This window comes from Quercus suber, unplaced genomic scaffold, assembly GCF_002906115.3.
Source record: "Quercus suber isolate HL8 unplaced genomic scaffold, Cork oak 2.0 scaffold_161, whole genome shotgun sequence".
In the NCBI taxonomy this organism is placed as follows: domain Eukaryota; kingdom Viridiplantae; phylum Streptophyta; class Magnoliopsida; order Fagales; family Fagaceae; genus Quercus; species Quercus suber.
The window spans coordinates 1,227,910-1,250,442 of record NW_027069622.1 but is presented as its reverse complement, the minus strand read 5'-3'; the positions used below and the strand labels follow the sequence as shown (position 1 = coordinate 1,250,442).

The 22,533-nt window shown below is 36.7% G+C and overlaps 3 protein-coding genes and 1 non-coding gene across 4 annotated transcripts; 3 read left to right on the top strand and 1 right to left on the bottom strand.

Moving 5' to 3' along the window:
- The first annotated feature begins 4,223 nt into the window (after positions 1-4,223).
- Positions 4,224-6,576, top strand: LOC111983104 (uncharacterized). The gene is made up of 2 exons (XM_065777640.1): positions 4,224-4,872; positions 5,559-6,576. The coding sequence occupies exons 1-2, from the start codon at positions 4,260-4,262 to the stop codon at positions 6,332-6,334; spliced, it is 1,389 nt and encodes a 462-aa protein (XP_065633712.1). The 5' UTR covers positions 4,224-4,259; the 3' UTR covers positions 6,335-6,576.
- A 2,989-nt stretch (positions 6,577-9,565) lies between these two features.
- LOC112040929 (uncharacterized) lies at positions 9,566-10,195 on the bottom strand. Its single transcript, XM_024073856.1, has one exon. It carries the CDS (start codon positions 10,193-10,195, stop codon positions 9,566-9,568), a length of 630 nt encoding a protein of 209 aa, XP_023929624.1.
- A 5,045-nt stretch (positions 10,196-15,240) lies between these two features.
- On the top strand, positions 15,241-20,038 carry LOC112040934 (E3 ubiquitin-protein ligase SIS3). The gene is made up of 10 exons (XM_024073860.2): positions 15,241-15,559; positions 15,685-15,723; positions 15,855-15,921; positions 16,041-16,114; positions 17,070-17,208; positions 17,304-17,396; positions 17,616-17,681; positions 18,222-18,341; positions 18,679-18,792; positions 19,414-20,038. Exons 1-10 carry the CDS (start codon positions 15,531-15,533, stop codon positions 19,813-19,815), a joined length of 1,143 nt encoding a protein of 380 aa, XP_023929628.1. The 5' UTR covers positions 15,241-15,530; the 3' UTR covers positions 19,816-20,038.
- Positions 20,039-20,352: 314 nt separating this feature from the next.
- Positions 20,353-20,426, top strand: TRNAN-GUU (transfer RNA asparagine (anticodon GUU)). The gene has a single exon. It is a non-coding gene; the product is annotated as a tRNA-Asn (tRNA).
- Positions 20,427-22,533: the final 2,107 nt, after the last annotated feature.

Genomic DNA, 22,533 nt, shown 5'->3' with positions numbered 1-22,533 from the left:
TGGGCCTCTGATTGTAGGAATAGCTGGTGGTATTAGCTTGTAAATTTGTATGTAAAACACACCTGCCTGAGCCTCTGATTGTAACTTGTACTTTTTCTATTCATGAAATAATAAAATCAAGATCTTTCTTTTCTTTTTTCTTTTTTTTTTTCTACAGTCAAATCTTCTATATTTTTTTTTTGTTGTTTTTTTTTTTTTTCAACCTACTGTAAAACGAATACTCGGAACACTCGCCTGGTATGCCAGCCAGCACCCTAATCCTTCCCACAGACGGCGCCAATTGTAGGGACTCAGTTTGGATTGACCCTGAGTTTTGATGGGTTTTCAGCCCAACAAGCCCAAACAATAAATTTATAGAGAGTGGGTTAAAGGTTTAGGTGCTGGCCGTCGATCACCATGCATGAACTTCCTTTATAAAAAAAATACTAAGAGTTTCTTTACAAATGAGGGGATGCTCCTCGGCCCATGGCCGAGGAGACCCTTTTCTTCTTTCTTTTCCCCCCCCCTTTCCTTACTTTACTTGCTTTTCTTATATAGTTTCCATCTGCCTATCTCCTTATTCCATCTGTTGATCATCCATTTGCCTTTCTTCTGGCCGTCCGTCCCATCAGAGGCCTTATCAGTACTCAAGTGGTTCACTCTGATCAACGTTGCCCTGCCAAGGGGTTATATCCCCATTAATGCGGCCAGAGGGGTTAGGTGAATGCATTAAGTGCGAATGTGACAGCTTGCTCTGAGTTTGTCCCCTCTCGAAAGTTATCCTTAGAATGCCGAGGACGAACAGGTCCTCGGCGTGGGTCACAACAGAGGTCTTGCTTGACTTAGCCTTGGCTGGTCAGTCCTCCTCGGCGCTGTCCTTGGGCCTACTATTCGATGGGCCGAGGCTATCAGGCCCACGGGCCCCACATCGGTGATACTAACATTACTTGAAAGAATTATATTGATATAAAAAGAATATTATGGATGTGGAACGGGTCGGTTTAAATGGTACTTTCAATCTAAACCAACATCCAACATCATCAAATTTGAAACCATTAATTCAACTGACCCATTATTATTAAAGTAACTGAACCAAATGAGTTTGGGTTGGTAGGGTTGGTTTTTTTTTTTTTGTCACATTGATTGATTTTTTAAATAAAAAAAAATTAAAAGATAGAAAAGTCATTTTCCTTCAATATTATAATTACATATTTTAGCTATTGGGTTAAGATAGCTTGACTTTGGTTAATTAATTCAATTACCCAAGTTGATTAATTAGGTTTACTTGCATGTAAATTGTGAAGGCACTAATAAATAACCAAAAATACTAAGTGTAGTGGAAAATAAATAAGACACGGTGATTTGCTAACAAATGGGGAAAACCTCACAAGGCAAAAATCACATCGGGTGATTTTAAGGTACCAGTTCCAGATGGACATGGGTACATGCTAATGGTAATTTCAAGAGAATTAGCATTGACCAAACATAATGCCTATGGTTTATCAATATATATTTATAGTTTTTAATTATCCACTGATTATGTGACTTTTTGGTTTTATAATTACAAAAAACTTTAAGTTCTTGTGATTTGAGTATACAATTAAGAATAAAGTCTTTAAGGTTTTTATTTTTCCAATTAGTCTTTTTTTTTTTTTTTGGCAAATTACACCTTTGAAGTTTGAGGTTGATTGGATTTTAAACTCCAAAGTTCTAGAAACTTGATTTTACATCATGAAGTTTGGTTTCGTTAGCAATTCACCCCCTAAGGTTAGTTTTTGTTGTTAAGTGACATATCACCATATTGATGTATTTTATTTTTGCCAAATTAGCCCTAAAACTATGTTGTTTCAGTGATGGCTAAGTAAAGAGTTGGCACAATCAAAATTATGTCATTTTAGGCCTAAACTTAAAACACAAACCTCTAGCTTAAATGACACCTAAACTCTAAAATCAAAAATAGAAACCATGAATCCCACAATATGTTCAAAACCTCTCTAACCCAAACCCCACGAGACCTTCCTAACCCAAACCCCTTGGCTCGCCTCATGAACCTAGGTGGCAGCGATGACGGCCACAGCAATGATAAAACCATTAGTTCTCCTTCATTTCTTTCCAGCTCTCTTTCTCTCTCTTTCTTGCTTTTTATTAAGGTTATTTTTGCTGAATTTGTAGTTGTTTGGTTGTTGAATTAAGGTGGTGCGAGTGGGTTTAGTGTCTAAAGGTGGGTTTCTCTGTTGATTGGTTCAGTGGGGCTTGTTGTTTCAAGGTGGTGTGAGTGGATTTGGTACTTGAAGGTGGCTTTTGCTGGAGATTATAGCTGGTGGGCTTTATTGTGATTGGGTTTGGTTCTTGAAGAGGGATGCAACAGGCCTAGGTTTTCAGTGAAAGGGTGTGGGGTTTGTGATTTTGATGCTAAAATTTTTTGTAGTGATTGGTGGTGTTTGCAATGGTCTGTGAGTTCTTAGGGTTATTGTTGCTAGATTTGTACTTGTTGGCCGTCGTTGGGTTCATGAGCTGAGTTGAGTTGAGTCGTCGCCTGGATTTATGGTTTTTGTTTTTGATTTTAGAGTTTGGGTGTCATTTAAGCTAGAGGTTTGTGTTTTAAGTTTAGGCCTGAAACGACACAATTTTGATTGTGCCAGCTCTTCACTTGGCCATCATTGAAACGACGTAATTTTTGGGTTGATTTGGCAAAAATAATACACATCAGTATGATGATGTGCCATTTAACAACAAAAACTAATCGTGAGATATGAATTGCTAACGGAACCAAATTTCAAGATGTAAAATCAAGTTTTTGAAACTTTGGGGTGTAAAATCCAATCATCCAAAAACTTCAGTTGTAATTTGCAATTTACCCTTTCTTTTTTAATGAGTCAATATCATCTTATTGGAATATGATATCCAAAATTTAGTGAATTTATTTTTGAGTCATTTGATATCCATATGGAAGATTAACTTAAAAGTATTTTTCATAACATATTTTTGGACAAGTTATATTTTATCATCTTGATGGGTCTAATTAGTGTATTGAAGCATTGGACATAAGTCAAGTTTTTTATTTTATCTTCCAATTATTTGGGAGTTGAAGCTCTAAAAGAGAAAAGTTCATATCCCTGTATATCTTGCCAAGAGAATAAACCCAAAAAAGTACTCATATATAAAAACTAAAAATAGTTTAACTTGCTTATGTTTAACGAGATTTTTTTTTCCTTAAAAAAATTAAAAGAAAGTATGTCGCATCATTGTGACCATTGAATTCCAATTAATCTTTGTTGACATATAAATTTTGAAAGGCTTAGAATAGACATCTAATTGAATATATGGTTATCTAAATTACATGGACCAAAAGTACATTGCAAGTACTTGGAGTTTATTAGTTAGGAATTTCCTTTCTCTTTTAGGTCAAATGACTCTAAACTTATTTATATATACTTTAAAAAAACTCATTTATGTAAAAAACAGTACAGTTAATTGTTTTGTCCTCTCTCTCTCTCTCTCTCTCTTTTATATCATTTATCCTGAAAGCAATTAAAGAATACAATCCTGCATGGATTGCCTACTAGACTTTTCGCAAGTCCATTACAGATGTAAAGGTAGTGCCTATTTAAATGCCGAAAGGAAGGGCTTTAAGAATGCTACTAAGATTTCTTTGGAGGTTTTTTTTTTTTTTTTTTTTTTTTTTTTTCTCCTAAGATGAGATTCCTAATTTCTTTAGAGTAGAGTTTCCATTTTCTTTTTTCCAAATGCAACTATCTAGTTTAAACGTGGTTATCACTATATTGGTAATTAGCGCGCCACTCATGTTCCACAATTTCATAAACTCAAAAATCCAAACAAGATTCCTACGGTCATACTAGTACTACTAGTAGAAATGACATACACAAGGCCTACATACAAGAAAGAATTGATTGGAGTAGGAGCGAAGAAGAAAGCTTACATTGTTATCCAAAATAATGGCATGCATACATTTGATCAAATATCGTTAATTTTAACAAAAACTCGAAAACGCTAGCTAGGAATCAGTTTTGATGTACAAATTAATCAAGACTTAATTAGAGGTTGACTTTTTAATTTTTGATGGGGCATGTGATAGCCCCAATTGGAATTAAAAAGTAAAGAGCACTCCACGTAAAAAAGCAAGCGTGAAGTGAAGCCCATGCAAAATTTGAGGCTTACACAAGCTAACCAATCCACCTTTCGAAGTCAATATAAAAGGAGGAGTATAGGGAACCTATATCCACAGTCATTTGAACAATATTCTTTCATTTCATCATCAAATGGCTCAATCTATAGCATGCCTGACTGTGTGTTTGCTCCTCCTCTTCACGGTGATGGTGGCAGAGGCAGGACCACCAAAACCGAAGAAAGTGAAATGCAAAGACAAAAAGTACCCTACTTGTTACCATGTAGACAAATATTGTCCTACAACTTGCCCTCGTACTTGTGTGGTTGATTGTGTTTCATGCCAACCTGTTTGTACAGCATCACCATCACCACCAAAGCCTAGGAAGCAATCACCTCCTCCACCTCCTAGAACTTATCCTTCACCCTCTCCTCCCCCTCCCACACCTACCATTTATTCTTCACCCCCTCCACCACCTTCTACCATTTATTCTTCACCACCTCCACCGCCACCTTCTACCATTCATTCTTCACCACCTCCACCACCTCCTACGACTATTTATCCTTCCACCCCTCCACCTCCATTTACAACACCCACTCCCCCTTCTTCACATCCCCCTCCACCTCCCCCAGCTTCAAGTTCCGATGGAAAGAAAGTTAGATGCATGAATAAGAATTACCCTCACTGCTATGCCGTGGAGCATAGTTGTCCTAGTGGGTGCCTCGAGCAATGTGAGGTTGACTGCGTCACCTGCAGTCCCGTTTGCAGTAAGTTTGTCCTTACACTTTCGCTCTTTATATAAGACTTAAATTAACGAGTAATGATACATATGATTCAATCTCAAAGTCTTTTTCCGGTTTTGAATAAGTCATTCCTTATAATTATTCGTTTAGGAATAGTGTCTTATCTTTGCGTAGTTTAACACTATATATTTCTCTAAAATTGAATTAAAAAAAATATATTTATATATATTAAAATAATTATGTCTAAAAATATGTATTTTCAAAAACTTATTTTATAGGAAGTTATTGTAAACTCAAAAACCTCTTATTTTATTTTATGTTATTATTATTTTTATTTTTAAATTATAGATATAGTGATGGTAGATATATTATACATTTTATTATATAAGTATGATAATGCACTACCGATATCATATAAAAAGTAATTTAGACAATTATTTGTTATATTATTGAGATGATTTTAATCATATTTATTATCACAATTTGTAAATTTTTTGTATTAAAATTGATTGTAACTTTAATACATTATTTTTTGAGTTGAATTGGCATTCATGCAATGATTGGTGCAATTTTTATCATTTCACCTGGATTCTATAATGGCCTATGCGTATAAACAAAGTGTGCATATGTGCTAAGAGTCTATGTGTTGAAAATATGTCACATGAGGTGAGTAAATTTATGATAACATTTGCTCATGCAAATTTGATCAGATTGCAACCGACCCGGTGCTGTGTGCCAAGATCCACGATTCGTTGGTGGAGATGGAATCAACTTTTACTTCCATGGCAAGAAGGGCCAAGACTTCTGCATAGTTTCTGATTCCAACCTCCATATCAACGCTCACTTCATTGGAAAAAGAAACCAAAACATGAAGAGGGACTTCACCTGGGTCCAGTCTCTAGGAATCCTCTTTGACACCCACAATCTCTTCATTGGCGCAAAGAATACATCAATTTGGGATGACTCCAATGACCGCCTTTCCCTAGGTTTCAATGGTGAACCCATACACTTGCTTGATGGTGAAGGCACCAAATGGGAGTCCATGACATCGCCAAGTGTTACAATCACAAGGCTTCATGACACTAACTCAGTAGAAGTTGAGGTTGAAGGGAATTTCAAGATAAAAGCAACGGTAGTGCCTATAACTGAGAAAGATTCACGTGTTCATAATTATGGGATTACACAAGAGGATTGCTTTGCTCATCTGGACTTGAGCTTCAAGTTTTATGCATTGAGCGGCCAAGTTAATGGTGTTTTGGGCCAAACTTATGCGAGCAACTATGTGAGTAAGGTGAAGATGGGAGTGGTCATGCCTGTTTTGGGTGGTGACAAAGAATTCTCATCCTCAAGCCTCTTTGCCACTGATTGTGCTGTAGCAAGATTTACTGGTCAGTTCACGGAAGGTAGTTCTTTGGAAAATTTGGAGTTTGGAAATCTAAATTGCTCTAGCGGGATGAACGGCCGTGGAGTAGTATGTAAGAGATGATGAATCAAATTAATTTCTTGCCCTTTAGTACTCTGTCTAGCTAAAAGAGCTAAGCGATTGGAGCACTCTTTGTCATAAATTTTTTAATAAGGTCAAGGTGATCGGCAATGACATATGTTTGGTCATTTCATTAATGTATTTGTTCAATTAGTTAATGTGTACTTAATAATGATCAACAAAAATAAATACCACGTTGTTCATTGATAAATTTAATAATTACAACAAAAGAGAGAGGATTTGAACTGTGAATGTCTCAGTTAAAAACGCTAAGAGGTTTTAGTTGAGCTTCAAATCTCTTGAACTATTTTTATTTATTATTTATTTATACTTAACATTAAATATCAATGCCTCTAATTGCAGTGCACAAAGGTTTAGAGATAAAATTGACTCAAATTATAAGAGATCCCTATGCTTCACTGATCAATAACATTTCTTATACATGTTTATGCAGCTTAGATGAATCTATGAAAGTTCAAAATGTGTATAAAACACCCTTGAACGTTTGGACCCCAAATATAAAATATCAATTCAGACTTATAATCAAACAATTAATGTGCGGAATATGAACATAAGCCAATCACAGAATTGATAACTAATCTAAGCCAAATATAAACACATCTACAACAATAAATATAAGGCAAAGATAAAGGAAGAAAGATGCAAACACACAGACAACAACGCGACGTATTATCGAAGAGGAAATTGAAGCCCTCGGCGTAAAACCTCTCCGCTGCCCTCCAAACGGTAAATAATCCACTAAAGAATATAGTTGGGATACATGAACAGCAGAATACCTTCTACGCCTAATCTACCCAAGGACCTAAGCCCTCCAAGCTTCTTGCTCTAACGAGGTTACGCCGAACCTATTTCTTTTTTAGCTTCCCGGATTCCGCTACTATACCATAGCATCAACCAATGTATATTGATTCCTTCCAAACTGCTTTCCTTAGCACCAAATGAACATTCTCACAGACGTGGGTGTGGTGAGATAAGGATTTGGTCAATGGCCTCTCAAGGATGTGACAATGAAAAGGAAGAGAGTAGAGGAATTTGTAGAGTCTCTAAGGTAAAGATTGAAGATGAGGCAATCTTGTTTTTCTCTAGGATTTCTCTCACAAAAATTCTCTTTGGAAGCTCTCTTAAAATCGTGGGTATAAGGGTCTATATATAGTGTGGTGAGAAAGGAATACGAAGAGACAGATTTTGCCAAACAGGGTAAATTGGTGGCTTGGTCTCGTGGCTTGTCCAAGTCACGAGTTCAAGTCGCGGCGTAATGGCCTGGCCAGCCTGGGACTTTTGTCCTATAGTGCGACAACTGGCGTGACTCTTCAGCTTCCCTGTGCATCTCACATGCCTGCATTTGGCGGTTTGTAGCCGCGAGCCACTCGCGAGTCCTAGCCGCGAAGCTCTGCTTCTTTGCACATACTTGAGCTTTTCTTCACACCTTCTCACACACTACCCTTACAATAATCCCACCTAAATACAGGGTTACTAAGTGCTAAATTACAAGCAAATTGGCACGGAATAAAGCCAACAAGATGGTTGATAAATTTCAACCTTACAATCTCCCCCTTTGGCTATTCCGTGACAAAACCCTAAAACAAACTCTAGACTTAACGCGTGAGTTGGGAACAATTGGAAAACTTACTCATACCTAACTCTAGAATCTGTGAAACTCTTGAACCATTAGAGCAAGTATCTCCTGAAACACAACAACATAATAAGTTTATTGTATATAGAAACTTGTAATGTATATGGAGCAAGCACAATGCGATCATGCACAATGGAGTAAAGCAATAAACTATAGCAAGATCAAAACATGCAATCACTAGGGATGGCAAAATAGGCCTGACCCGCGGGTACCCGGTCCGACCCGACCCTAATGGGGCGGGTTTTACCCGATCCGTGAAGCAAATGGGGCGGGTTTGGGTTTTAATAAAAAAACCCGAAACGGGTCCGGGTCAGGTCCGGGTATTATGCAAACCCGGCCCGGACCCGACCCGTATACATATATAATATAATAAAAAAAAAAATTTAACCCCTTACCCTAGATATAAATATATTCTAAACTCTGTAACACCTCTAGTCTCACATGCCGCCTCTGCCTCTTCATCTCTCAGCTCAGCTCACTAACTCACACGCTGCTCTTCATCTCTCAGCTCTCTCACTCACACGGCCACAAGCAGTCAAGCCCAGCTCTCTGAATCTCTCATCGTTCTCCGTTTCGTCCTCACCGATCTCGCACAGCCCTGAGCCCTCTCATCCTCCTCACCCATCTCACACCGATTCTTTGCCAGTCAGCCACGGCCTCACTCAGCCGCCCCCCTCACGGCCTCGCTCAGCTTCACTCTCACGGCCTCACGGCCTCACTTCACCTCTTTCTCTTTTTTTTTTTTTTTTTGGGGTTCAGTTCGTCCATGAGAGTTTGTGTTTGTGTTTATTATCTCTGATTTTTTTTTTGGGTTCAGTTCGTCATTCTTTTTTTTTTTTTTTTTGGGTTCAATTCGTCCATGTGAGTTTGTGTTTGTGTTTATTATCTCTGTGATTGTGCTTATGTTAGGATTTGTGTTTGTGATTTTGAAGGGGAAAATCATAAATCTGAAATTTGTGTTAGGTTTGTGATTTTGAAAGGGAAAATTATAAATATGAAAGTTGTGTTTGTGATTTGTGTTTATAATGTGTTAGGATTTGTGTTTGTGTATGGGATTTTGGGTCTGAAAATGATAAATCTGAGATTTGTGCGTTTGTAATTTGTGTTTCTGATGTTGGGACGGGAATGACGGGACGGGGCCCGTGGGGCCGGACGGGGCGGGTTCGGGGTGAAAAAAAATAACCCGTTTATTAAACGGGCCGGGTTTGGATCACGGAAGTAGACCCGCAAGTCGGGTTCGGATATATAAAAACCCGCCCCGAACCCGACCCGTTGCCATTCCTACTCAGTGCCCTAGTCATCGAGGTTCATTACGAACCTTTTCAAATGTCCTACTTTTACTAACTGCCCTAAATGGTCTTTCAATACCTGCTCGGTGTATGCCCCTTATCTTTGTGATAAGTGTAGTACAGATTCTGGTTTCTCCGAGAGGGATCACCCCCCATCTTGTTCGGCCACCTGAAGTACGGTTCGTTCTTGATCCAATCTATAATCCTGTGCAGTGGTTCCTTAAATGTTACGTTCACCTCCCCCAATTGCCACTCTGGCTCCTGTATCTTTAAATCCTTCCAAGGCCTTAGCTAAAAGCAGCTCTGCTGAAGACGATTTATTAACGGGGCCTTACCCTTACTCTGCAACCTATCATCCTCCAAGCGCTTATACTCCTCGACACGCCTCATGAGCTGCCTCATATCCTCGGGAGGCTTCTTTGTCAACGACTCCCGTAGCTCAGAATCCTCGTGCAACCCCATTCTGAAGGTGCTCGCTGCGATTTTCTCATTGCCCCCACCTATTTCATTATAAAGCTCACAATACCGACTGTCGTAACTACGAAGAGTCTCCCTAACCCTCATCTTCATCGACAGTAAAGCATTTACTAGTTGTGGCACCCAGCTACAAGTTACAAACCGGACACCGAACTCTTGGATCAACTCAGCGAAAATATGGATGGAACCCTTCTGCAACCCGTTAAACCATCTCAGAGCGGTCAGGCTGAGGCTCGAGAGAAACACCTTGCACATTAGCGCATCATTGTGAGAATGCAAAGACATCATGTGGATGTAATGGCTGACATGCTCAACCGGGTCAGTTTTTCCATCGTAGATATTGAATGGTGGGTGTGTGAATCTGCTCGACATTTGGGCACATTCTATATCATCTGAGAATAGCGACCAAGCAACTCTGCATAAGGCACGACTCATTGCATCCATGGCGGCATTATGGGGTCACCGCTCTTCAAGGGAATCAAAACCCCGGTCTGCATACTCCCGTGAACGTGAATGGTCCCAGTGATGGCGGGATCCCTGCGAATGTGAACGGTCCCGGAAATGGTGGGATTCCTGTGAACGTGAACGTTCCCAACGTTGACGGGAACCATATTAATTGGACCCCGTCCCATGGCCATCTCCCCCTGTACCAGATCTCCTATCTCGGTTGTCTTGGTCCCTTCTCTAGCATCTACCCCCTGCTTCCAACTCCAAATCTCTCACCAACCTACGTAGCTATTCAAGCTCCTCATCTCTCTCATCAAATCGTCTGTGCCTCGAGGCGCCCGATATTGTCCGTTGTGTTTGGTACGACCCTTCCCTGAGGTTGGAACGCTCCTCTTCTTGTTCGCGGTCCCTATCTTCACGTCTTTTTTGCCTCCTCTCTCACTAAGAAGATCCCCGAGAAGACCCCACAGAACCACTTGCAGCATCGCTCTCTGAACGTCTATCAGAAATCCTCCCGAGATTGAGCCTTAGTAGAACCACAGCGTGGTAGGAGATTTCCACAGACGGCGCCAATTATGCGCACCAATAGTGAGGCTATTAGGCCAAACCTCCCTTGGGCTCACAACTTACTTGTAAAGTGGGTTTTAGATTTCCTACTTTAGGTTGTTCTCGGCACAGAGACTCAATGAAGCTATCTCTCTCCCTCTGTTTTCTCTCTTTCTCTTTTCCAACCCCCTTTCTTCCTCTAACTTCTCATATTTATAGCTCTCAATCAGTGGAGAGATCATGATTACTATCATAGTTAGTGCAATTGGAGGTCCAATATCATTAGTTGCAAATGGATGGTTAGGTGGGAGTGGAATGTGGTGAGAATGGCATTGGAACTTAGTTCCTACTCCAGCAGGCATGCCCGGCAGCGGTGCCTCCTTGGGCACTGCCCGGTATACTAATGATGGAGTGTTTGGAAGTTATCTTTTCTTTATTGTTCGGTAATGGTTCGCCGAGCAAGAATCAAGTGACAAAACTTGAGCCTGCAGTTTGTGTGGGTTTAGATCGGGGTTTCGGGTAGAAAGAGATTAGGGCCCTGGGCCATGTTGTTGGGTCAGAGCTAAGGCCCAAATGGATATAGGTATCATGGTGCTGTACAATACCATAACCACAACAAAGTCTTAATTTCAAAATTTTAATAATTCCAATAGATTAGTTATAGTCAACCACATATTTTATTTTTCTTCATTCTATTTTATTTAAGGTCATACACTTTGTTACTTCCCTAATTGAGATATCATTTTTATTACTTACTTTGGTTTTTCTCTACTTTCAATTTTTTTTAGATCAACTTACTCTTTTTTTATTGATGCATTAGGCAGTCTCCTCTAAACTAAAAATTATTGAATTATAATGAGTAAATTGTACTTTTAGTCCTTGACGTAAGTTAGATTATGGTCCTTCAAAAGTAAAAATTTAATCATTTTATCAATTTTCCGTTATTTTTTGTTTTGTTTACATGACTAACAAATATGAGGCAGCAATCTCTTTTATTTTTGGTAGAAAGGGATAATATTATAAATGAGAACAACTAGTCCCCATTAGAAGGAACCAAGCGTCCATACAACATACAGCATACAGCATACCAACACGGTCCAAATTAAGAAGAAAATACACATTAGATGGAGGCTCAAAATACACAACAAAATCCTGAGCTTGATGAGATGAACACCACGTCAGGTAAGCGCATCAACACACTTGTTAGCCTCCTTATAGCAGTGGAAAATTCTAACTTAGGGAATTCTTCTTAGAGTTTCTCTACAATCAGCCACAATAGTAGCATTACAATTGTTAGCAAGATCGCACCCATTAAGGAGATCAACAATAATCTTAGCATCAAGCTCAATTTCCACAGCCTGTATATCAAGAGCAATACAAAAGATTAATTCCATCTCCACCTGCCCATAACTCAGCCGCCACACTCGATGTGATACTGATAGCTCTACCAAATCCACTAACTCAATTCCCCTCATGGTCCCTGATTAAATCACCTCCGACAAATCTAGGTTGCCCAAGGAGGACCCATGGGTGTTTAATTTGAAATAAAGGTAATCGTTTTATTTCAATAAGTAAAACGTGTGAAACAAATGCAGCATAAACTATTTGCATGGTAAAGGAGTTGCACCCACACAAGCAGAACATCTCAACTAAAAAAAAAAAAGATAATGAATTGTAAATTAATGAATTCCTCTGCATATGGTTTCATTTTGACACAAAAGTGAGCCTTATGTACTCTAATGGCAAACCACCCATTACAATTTACAAACCCACGCGGCTTGATAAACCACACATGTACCTTCATCAACAAACCACCAAACCGAATACCCATCAGAGAGAGAATATGATATTAGAATAATGAATATCATAGTTCATCTTCAAATATCCTAAAATTTTGGAAGGTTTGTAATAACTAGTTAGTTTTTACGCGTATATTACGCGAAACATTCGCGAGCGTACGTGATAAACAAAATGACTTCCGTTTAACGTTTTCATTCCAAAGTTACGGTAAATAACGCGTTTTATTGGAATGGGGAGTTTAATTGCCGTGATATACAGCCTACGTAAGAAACGTAGACTGAAACACTAACATAAAAAAGACGAAGTAATTACAAAACTAAAGGATAAAAGCTGTAAAGGTTAGTGATAAAGTGATAATTACTTCCCTAGACTCATGTCAATCCATTAACAGATTGAATAGACTAATATATGAATATATCTGATAAACTGATAAGTGATAACACTGATTGATAACAATAAAGCTGCCAAAACCTAAGGTGTACATGTAGGTAATTAGGTATAGGCTATAGCCTATTATACTTAATTGCGAGGGTTATACACAAAAAGCTATCCTCCATTCTACTATACTAGGAGAATTTCAATTGAGCCTTTAAGGCTTTGTCTGTGCATCCAGCCATCCAACACCACTGTTACTGTAAGTGCAATCTATATTTTATGCTTAATTATTATTAGTTTTAAATCTCTTTCATCCATTATACAATTGTACTTGAATCTTCCTTATTATAATATAGTTATGATTTAATTTTACATTCTATTGAATCAATTATACATATATATATATATATTTATTTATTTATTATACAATATAAATATTTGTAATCTATTAGCATTTTTTTCACCTACACGTATTTTCACAAATATTTTTAAACAATAATTTTCAGTTTTTAAACACGTATACCAAACGAACCCTAAGCCTGCTTAGTACTTACAGTAGATTACTTCATAAATTCATATTAAATCCTTTATAATCTTCTATTAAACATAATAGAACAACTATTGTATTTACTATTTATCTATAAAATAAAATACTTGACAAATATTTCCGTATTTTTTGTAGCGTTTTTTTAAAATATAAACGTATTATACACGTAATATACACGTACCATTATTTATCCGTTCTCGTATTTTTCTACCGAATTTTTGAAACGTATTTTTCTTAAAATGACCAAAGTATACACGTCCATATATTTTCTATATCATACACGTATCGTATTTTACTAACTATGGTTTGTATAGCAGGATTTACACATTTGATTTTGAATTTGAATAATTCAAATTCAAATATCTTGTTTGAATAGTTTTTTTTTTTTGGAGAATTTGTTTGAATAGTTTTAAAAAAAAAATTAAGGATTTGGATTTTGTATAATTAGTTTGAATAGTTTCGGAAGACCAAATTCTACTCTCTCTTTTCTCTTTTTTCTCTTTCTTTTTTCATGTTTTAGATGCTTAATAGTTTCAGAAGACCAAATTCATCACATTTATAGTTTGAGAAATGATATGTCTACAATATTTTTACAACAAATTCTAAGTGGCAGGTTGTTACTAATTGTTATTGTTGAAGTAAAAAAATAATCTTAGTGTTAGTTTCAAATTTGAACCAATAACAACCAACCACCTGTAATTTGTTGTAAAAATATTATAAAATTGTTGTAAACGTAGCATCTCTTTGATAGTTTTATTAAGATACCCTTGTATTGTGCACTCCATTAAAAATTAACTTATTTATTTGTTTTTTTCAGAAACACTTATTTAACTTTTTTTATTAATTACTATTTACAGTAATAAGTGGGTTAATTAAACAAGTCATAAATAATATATTTTTTTTTAAAAAAAAAAAGCAGCTAAAAGATAGGAGTAATAGAAAACCCATTGCAAACGGAGTGACATTGACTTCTTAAGACGTGTCACATTAAACGAAGACTAATAAGAAAATGAAGTCCACTCAACACAACTCAACCGCCGCCAACTGTTCTATAACTTCTAAAACCGAAATCAAAGTTTATGAATTATGCTAGGGATGTAATTTTTGGCACAATTTTGTACCATAACTCGTCATATAGTGAATTATGATTGGTAAGGATATATCAATGGGGACACACTCTTACCAATCACAACTCACCATATAACAAATGATGACATAAAATTATACCAAAAGTTGTGTCTCTAACATAATTCAAAATTTATATGTCCAATGCAAAACTAAGGTTGCATTTGCTATTAGTTTCAAAAATTAATTAATTTTTACTATTTAGTTTATATTTGTTACCATTTAACTTATCTTTATTACTATTTATAAAGCCCATTGTACTTTTTGGTATTATTCATGAGTTTTCAACTATTTTTTAATTTTATTTACAGTACTTTCAGTAAAAAGTTTTCAGTTTCAGTTAAATAAACTGCTCCTAAACGGACTTTAAGTATACTTTACAAATAAATTCTAGTTAATTTAACTAGTAAAATTTTTGATAATTAAATACTAAAAATTAACACTAAAAATTAATTAATATCTTAATTTAATAATAAATAGTCTATCATCAAAGGGAACCAGAGATTAAAGCCCTCTTTATTAAAAAAGAAAAGAAAAAGGTACACTTTACAAAGGAGTAGAATAATACTCAGCTAACACCGTGAATTAACGTCCCCGTCAACGTTCCGTCCCATTTATAACTATCAAGTCCCTCTCTCTGTCTCTCTCTCCCTCACAGTACTACCCTCACTCACACTCGCACGGTTTTATTTTTTCACGCTTTCTTTCTCAGTGTACGGTGCTTCGTGCACTCCGAAATCTGAACCCAAAAAAAAAAAATCCTCCACAAAAAATTCAACCTCTGCATTTCGGGTCTTTCATGATCCGACCCGACCAAAACCGCTCCACCGAAGATCCGATCCCGATTTCGCTCCCCCAAAATGCCGATGACCAAATCTCCGCCTTCTTCTTCTTCATCGCTCTAGAGCTTTCCGATTTCGCTTCCTGACTCTCGCTCCAATGGCCATGAGAGGCGTCGATTTCAAATGGTCAGTTCCAAGCTCCAACTTTTCTGTACATGCGTGTGTGTGTGAGTGAGTTTGAGAGTGTGAGATTGATTGGTTTTGCAAAATTTGAAGTGAAAAATTTGTGGGTTTCTTTTTTTTTTTTGCAGGTACGATGGGTTTTTCTTGTCGATGCTGGCGACGAGTGTGTATCCTTTAATGGAGTATTGATTGTGTTTTTATCAGTATAGTTAATAGTAGCTTTATAGTTTACTAAGATGACATGAGAAAAATGTTATAAAGACTTCAACTTTTTTTCTTTAACATTGATGGGTTATAGAGTGATTGTTGCAATCAATTGGAAGCGGTACCATTCTTGTACATACCCATTGCACATATGGATTGTGGTGGGTATTTTTATTTTTTGATTTTTTTTTTTTACTATTTTATGCAATTTTTCAATTTGTGATGTTATAATAAGAGCTATGTGTTGTTATCTTTGTTGGGTTTTTTTTTTTTTTAATAGGTTGATTACACTACCGTGTTTGTTTTTCGCCTGTTGATGTTCGTAGATAATGGACTTGCGGCCGGAATGGGATTGTAAGGCCTTTTTCTCTTTCTTTTACTGTTGATTTTGTGATGAAGATCTTATGTTACAAGTTTAATGGAGGATAAAACATATGGGGTTGGGAAAGAAATGATTGGTATGGTTGATGGGGTTTGTTAAATTAGTGTGTATTTGGATTGGTTTATATGCTAAAAGTAGGCAAAAGGCTTTAAAAAGTTGAACATAAAGCTAAATGAGCTCTAGAAATAAGCTAAACCAAATATATATGTTAGTTGAGTGTGTTTTTAGTGAGGCTGCTTTTGGGATCATTGTTGTATTATTTCAGCATTTAAAGAATTTTGAACTTATATAAGTCTTCACTTCATTTGTTTGGGTACCCATGACATGGATTACTCAAATGAAATTGAATGCCACTTTGTCTGGTCTATTGGCAATATGTGCATTCACTTTAAATCTTTTTGCTTACAGTTTTCCATTTGGAAGAATGTGACTTTGAAGGTTTACTGGCCAGGCCTGGACAATTTTTGCATTTGTTTAATAGTTTTTTTTTTAAAGGTTGTTAATGGTGGAAGAACTTAGATTTGATATGCGCATAAAATTTGTATAAACTCATCATACATGGTTGTAATAATCATCTCAAGACAAGTTCTGTCTTGTAGGGTTTATAATGAATCCTTTCTTTAGCTGCAGTTGTCAATATTGTGAGTTTAGTTTTGGGTTATTATTGTGTTCATAAGGTTCAACCTTTAACTGAAGTTTTAGTCAATACTATTTTAATAATCTAGAGTCAGAAGTTAACCTATCATTTCCTTGCATGTTGACTCCGATCTCATCACTTGAATTGTTTTATGTGGTTTTTAAGTTTTCTTTTGGAGTGGCTGTATGGTTGTTATTCTTGTTTCTTTTTTAGCTTTTTGGTGGCACTTCATATAGCTAAACCTCAAGTAATATCTTTTCCTTTCCTACGTCAAATTTATGTGCTTTTAGGGATTTTGGGCGGCAGCAGAGGTATGCTCGTTTCTGTGGAAGAGTAGTGGTGCTTTCGATTCTGTCTCTACTACTGTATCCATTCCTTTGGGCTTGGACTGTAATTGGTACCCTCTGGTTCAGACGTGCAAAAGATTGTGTAAGTTTTTCATGCTATTGGTGTTCCTTTATTATCAGAGGCAACATCATTTGACAATGGCTAGTCTATGGGGCTAATGCACCAAATGCTTGCAGCTGCCTGAAGATGGTCAGAAATGGGGTTTCCTCATTTGGTTGCTTTTTAGCTACTGTGGGCTTTTTTGCATTGCTTGCATGTCCTTGGGGAAGGTTAGTGGTGCTCTTTGTCCCTTTGCATTTTTTGGATTTAACAATGATTTGGCCCTATATCATGAGTGAGATCTTTCTTTTCTGTTTCATTTTTCATATTTTACTTCTCCCATCTTGTCTGGCCTGTTGCCCACCCTATTTGGCAATATAGCTTCTTGACGTTTCCTATTTTTAGCTTGTGCTGTTCTGATCCTTGTTTATTGAACACCTCCTTTGTAGTGGTTGACAAGAAGACAGGCACACTTACTACGCGCTCAACAAGGGATTCCTTTATCTGAATATGGGGTAAGCTCTCAAATTACTTACATCCTGAACTCTGAAGTGCTTGCAGCAATATTGACAGTATTAATAATTTTTTGTGAGGATTTTTGCTGTCAGTTACCTATATGCCTCATGGAAGCATATGACTTTTCATGCCTTTTCCGTTTAAACTTAGTAAAAGAATAGAATGTTTTAACTGTAGTCAAGGAGCTATTTAGAGACCAATTTTTTTTTTAAGTATAGATTGTTTATCTGTGGGATGATGTATCGCCACTATTCTACGCCTAATGCTAATATTTCCCTTAAAAACCTGTGTTTAAATTTACATATGAAAAATGAGTTTAGTACAATGTAATGCAACTTATATGACATGCCAGCTTCTTGTTATGAACACATATGAATGAAAGTTTTGTAGAATTTCTTTAAACCTAATAACCTATAGAACATGCTTGACTGATGATGTCAGTTCCAATGCAAATTGTATTTATTTGTATGTTACTTATGTATCATGGGCCCTTGAATAAGACTGAGCAACTATGAGAAGTATTTCCCTCCATGTCCTAGGTTGTGGTTGACATGATCCGTGTACCAGATTGGGCATTTGAAGCTGCTGGTCAGGAAACAAGAAGCATGGGCCAAGATGCTGCTGCATACCATCCTGGACTTTACTTGACTCCAGCTCAGGTAAACATTGATTGGGTTTAGAGTTTACTCATTGCCATTAGTCTTTGTCTTCTTACTTGGTGCCCTTCTATTTCATATTTCCTAGATAATATTATGTTAAAACTTTTGAAGCCCCTGATAGCTTTTTAGATGAACTCAAGGCTTAGACTGACATTGAAAAAGGGCTGATCAGAAATTATGAAATCATTATACTGGATGTATTAGTTATTATGCCCTCGTGATACTTCCAATTATCTCTTCATTGGGAAAATCATATTGCATTAATCAACTTTGATCCTAATATCATCCTGTTCTGAATCCTGAAGGCTAGGATTTTTTATTTTTTGGTGGTTCACAGAGAGAAGCAGTGGAAGCACTCATTCAGGAACTTCCTAAGTTCAGGCTAAAGGCTGTTCCAACAGATTGTAGTGAATGTCCCATTTGCTTAGAAGAGTTCCATGTGGGAAATGAGGTAATTGTTTCTCTCTCTCTCTCTCTCGATAAGTATGCTGTTTTCATGAGGTCTCTTTCACATTCTATTCACAATATAATCATCTATAACCTATCACAGTTGCCAAATTTGTTCCTGATTTTAAAATTCAATCGTAGGGATGATACATCATGAATGCATTGTGAAAGAAACCCTCTGAAAAGAGCACTACTCAAAGCAAAATGTATATATTAATGCTAATCATTTCTTATTCAAATTATATGGGATTGATTGTTGGGCTTTTTTTCGCCATTTGGCTGTATGTGGGGCCATATGAAGTGATAATGTGACAAAAAAAAATTTGTAGCTTTTTAGGTTTATATTCAGAGGATCAGATTGTTTTGTGCTGATTCCTAACCTGTGCAAATTCTTATTGTTTCTTTGTGCTTTTGTGTCTGGTTCTTTTGAATGTGGATGGCCTAAAACTATTCATTTAATGTTTATTCCTAGAAAGCATGCAAATTCTTTGAAAAAAGTTAAACTCAGATGCAGAACTGTTACATTAGGAGGTGCAGGCCATCACATCCATGCTCATGCATACACAGACATTTGGTATTATCAGTAGGACAATTTAACACAAATTTTATTCTAAAATTGGCGCAGGTTCGTGGCCTGCCTTGTGCTCACAATTTCCATGTAGAGTGCATTGACGAGTGGCTTCGACTGAATGTCAAATGTCCTCGGTGCCGTTGCTCAGTTTTCCCTAATCTTGACCTTAGTGCTTTATCTAATCTTCGTGCTGAAACTGAACGGTCATCTGCAAGTGTTATGACAACCAACAGATACGTAAGAGAACCTTCCAGCCAGAGCTATCTGTTGAGATTGCAGGGTCTGCTCCGTCCAGTGCGTACTGGAAATGCAGGGACAGCAGATGATACTGATATTTCTTTGGAAACTATTGAAAATGGGGATGTGGCTCTGGCGACTCGGTATCTATCAAGCACTGAGCCCACCCCCTCAGTTGATCACATGTTTGTTGGGCAGGCCACCCCATTGCAACACTAGACTGTTCCTGCTTTTATTTTTGACATTTTTTTTACTATATCTCCTAACCCTGTGCTAAAAATATCAAAATGATACATGTCCATATTTGGCCATCACTTACTAGGCTCTTGTGATGGTTTCTCATTGTAATGAAGAGTTTATTGATTGATCCATGTATGACTAAGTGATGGACAATTTGTGAATGATGCGTTCTTTTTGTTAACCAATGGAGATTAGAATTGCAGTTGTGTAGTGCAGATTACTTTTGGTTTCATTTACTGTGTCGTGTTATGAGCTTTTTATTATTCTGTATTTATCCTTGTGGAAAGGAAGGTTGGACTATTAATTTTCGATTATTAACTGCTTGAGAAATGATAGCCAACCATTTTAACGTTGATTGCACCATGCATTCCAAGTGATGTTCCACCCTGTGCATAATACTGCATTAGAGCAGTGGGCTTCAAGCAGCACCTAATCAACACACAGATGGTCACAGTTGCTCAAATAGGTTATTATTGGCATTTCTCTTGATTCTTTTATGGAACCCCTACTTGAACAGCTGGAATAGCTCAGTTGGCTAGAGCGTGTGGCTGTTAACCACAAGGTCGGAGGTTCAATCCCTCCTTCTAGCTTTCTAGTTTAAGAGTTTGGGTTCTGGTGTGATAACAAGCGCCTTTCACCATAATCAACGGGTTGCAAGTACGTATCCAAAAATTAGTCTCTTCAAAATAAATTTGAGGGTAGGGCAACCTACTATGACCTCTCTCCAAACTCCTGCAATAGTGAGAGTTTTGTACATTAGGTACAACCGAAAGGAAAGAATGAAATTAGTGAGTAGTGTATAGATTCCTTTCTTGAACTGGTTACATAAGTAGTGCGGGGTTGGAACTTTGTATTTTGAAAGTGCCCAGATGGCATATGGAGCAAGAAAGTTATACCTTCTTAATTTGTTTCTGGAATCGAAACCAAAATGCCTTACCTTCCCATACCAGAGAATAAGGTGTATCCTCTAAATTCTTGGACAAAATCTTATGGTCGAGATTATGTGATGGTAAAGTACTTGTTTCAGACAACACGTATGTATCCTAATGTCATTTTCTTTTTATAATTCAATTGTGACCTTAGATTGGCCGAAAGTATGGCCGAACATGTTTAGACAATGATGGTTGGAGGTGGGCCTGTCGTCGAATCTGAAACTAGGTTGCTAAGAAAACCTTTTGAGGAGCTAAAAATGATAAAACATAGGCACATGGTTACCATTTCATCCAAATATAAAAACACAAGGGCCTGTATGGTTTGAGGAAAAAAAGGGTATATTTTGTATTCACTCTCAGTTTTTGTAGGACCCACCACTAAAAAATTTGTTTGGTTTTGTATTTGTATTTAGTTTTCATTTCTAGTATTCAAAAAAATAAGATTTGAATGCAAAAATTGAATACAACTTTTTGGTGTTTTCATTTTCTTAAAAATGAAAACAGTGACATTTTCATAAAAAAAAAAATCAAATCTATAAATCCCACTATTATTGACTTGTCACATCAAAAAACACTCTCTTTCTGTGTTTGTTGGTAATTGTTATTAAAAAAAAAAGTGAAGGAGAAAACAAAATAAATCCTATTATTACTGACTTGTCACATCAAAGAACACTCTCTTTCTCTGTTTGTTGGTGACTATTAAAAAAAAAACAAAACAGAAATGATACTAAAAAAAAAAAAAGAAGAAGATGAAAACAAATAATAAGTACAAGATTTGCTTTCACTTTTAAGTCAAGTTTTACCACTTGTGCATCTGTTAGCCAATAATTAATAGTGGGTAAAGATGAATAATGCCTCTCCATTGAATATGACACTCGAGTCATTTGGCGTCATTGGAATAAGCAAAGCAGTCCCTCTAAGCCATTCTTTGAGCACCATCTAAGCCTATCAAATGCTTGAGAATGCTGGATGGAAATTTTCTGATATATCAATGATGCTTTTCCTTGCTTTCTCAGCTATGGCAAAGAGCTATAATTAGACATAGAGAATGTTAAATCATGGGTCCACAGAATGGATACTAATGATCAGCTCACCAAATTCATGCTAACTCTGCATCTTATGTTGACCATTGTTAAGCTTGAAAGCTAGCTGCTTTCTTGTTTCATTTACTGGCCATACACATAATTTTGCTTGCGACAAAACGTAACTAAAATTTCGCTTCACTACAAAAAAAGTGCCATTAAATAAACTAGCTAGCTAATGTCCCGTGCAATACATGGGTACAATATAAATTTATTTTAAAATATTTTATAAAAAGCTATATTTTTTCTATATAGAATTATCTTTATGACCATGCAGAATATTTATTTTTAATATCGCTACCTCTACCATAGCTCCCAACCATGAATTATCTTTCTCGTTGGATTGAAACTTGTCAATAACATATGCTAAGTCTCCCTCTAAAATGATATTTTTTACACCTATCTCAATTGCAAAATTAATAGCTTGGACAATCGCTGCTAGTTTTGCCTCCTCCGAATTTGAATTGCTCACCCTTTGCAACTCATTGCAAGACTTGTTATTATCTTGAATCAAAATTCCCACTTCCGCTTTGTTCTTTAAAAATTGCTCCATTAAAGTTTATCTTGAAGGACAACTCTTAAGGAGATTGCTATTTATGATTGATTAGACAAATGTGAAGAGACAAATAATCATATTACTCAATCCATTGAATCTAACTCTTGCAATTTTACATTGAACTCAG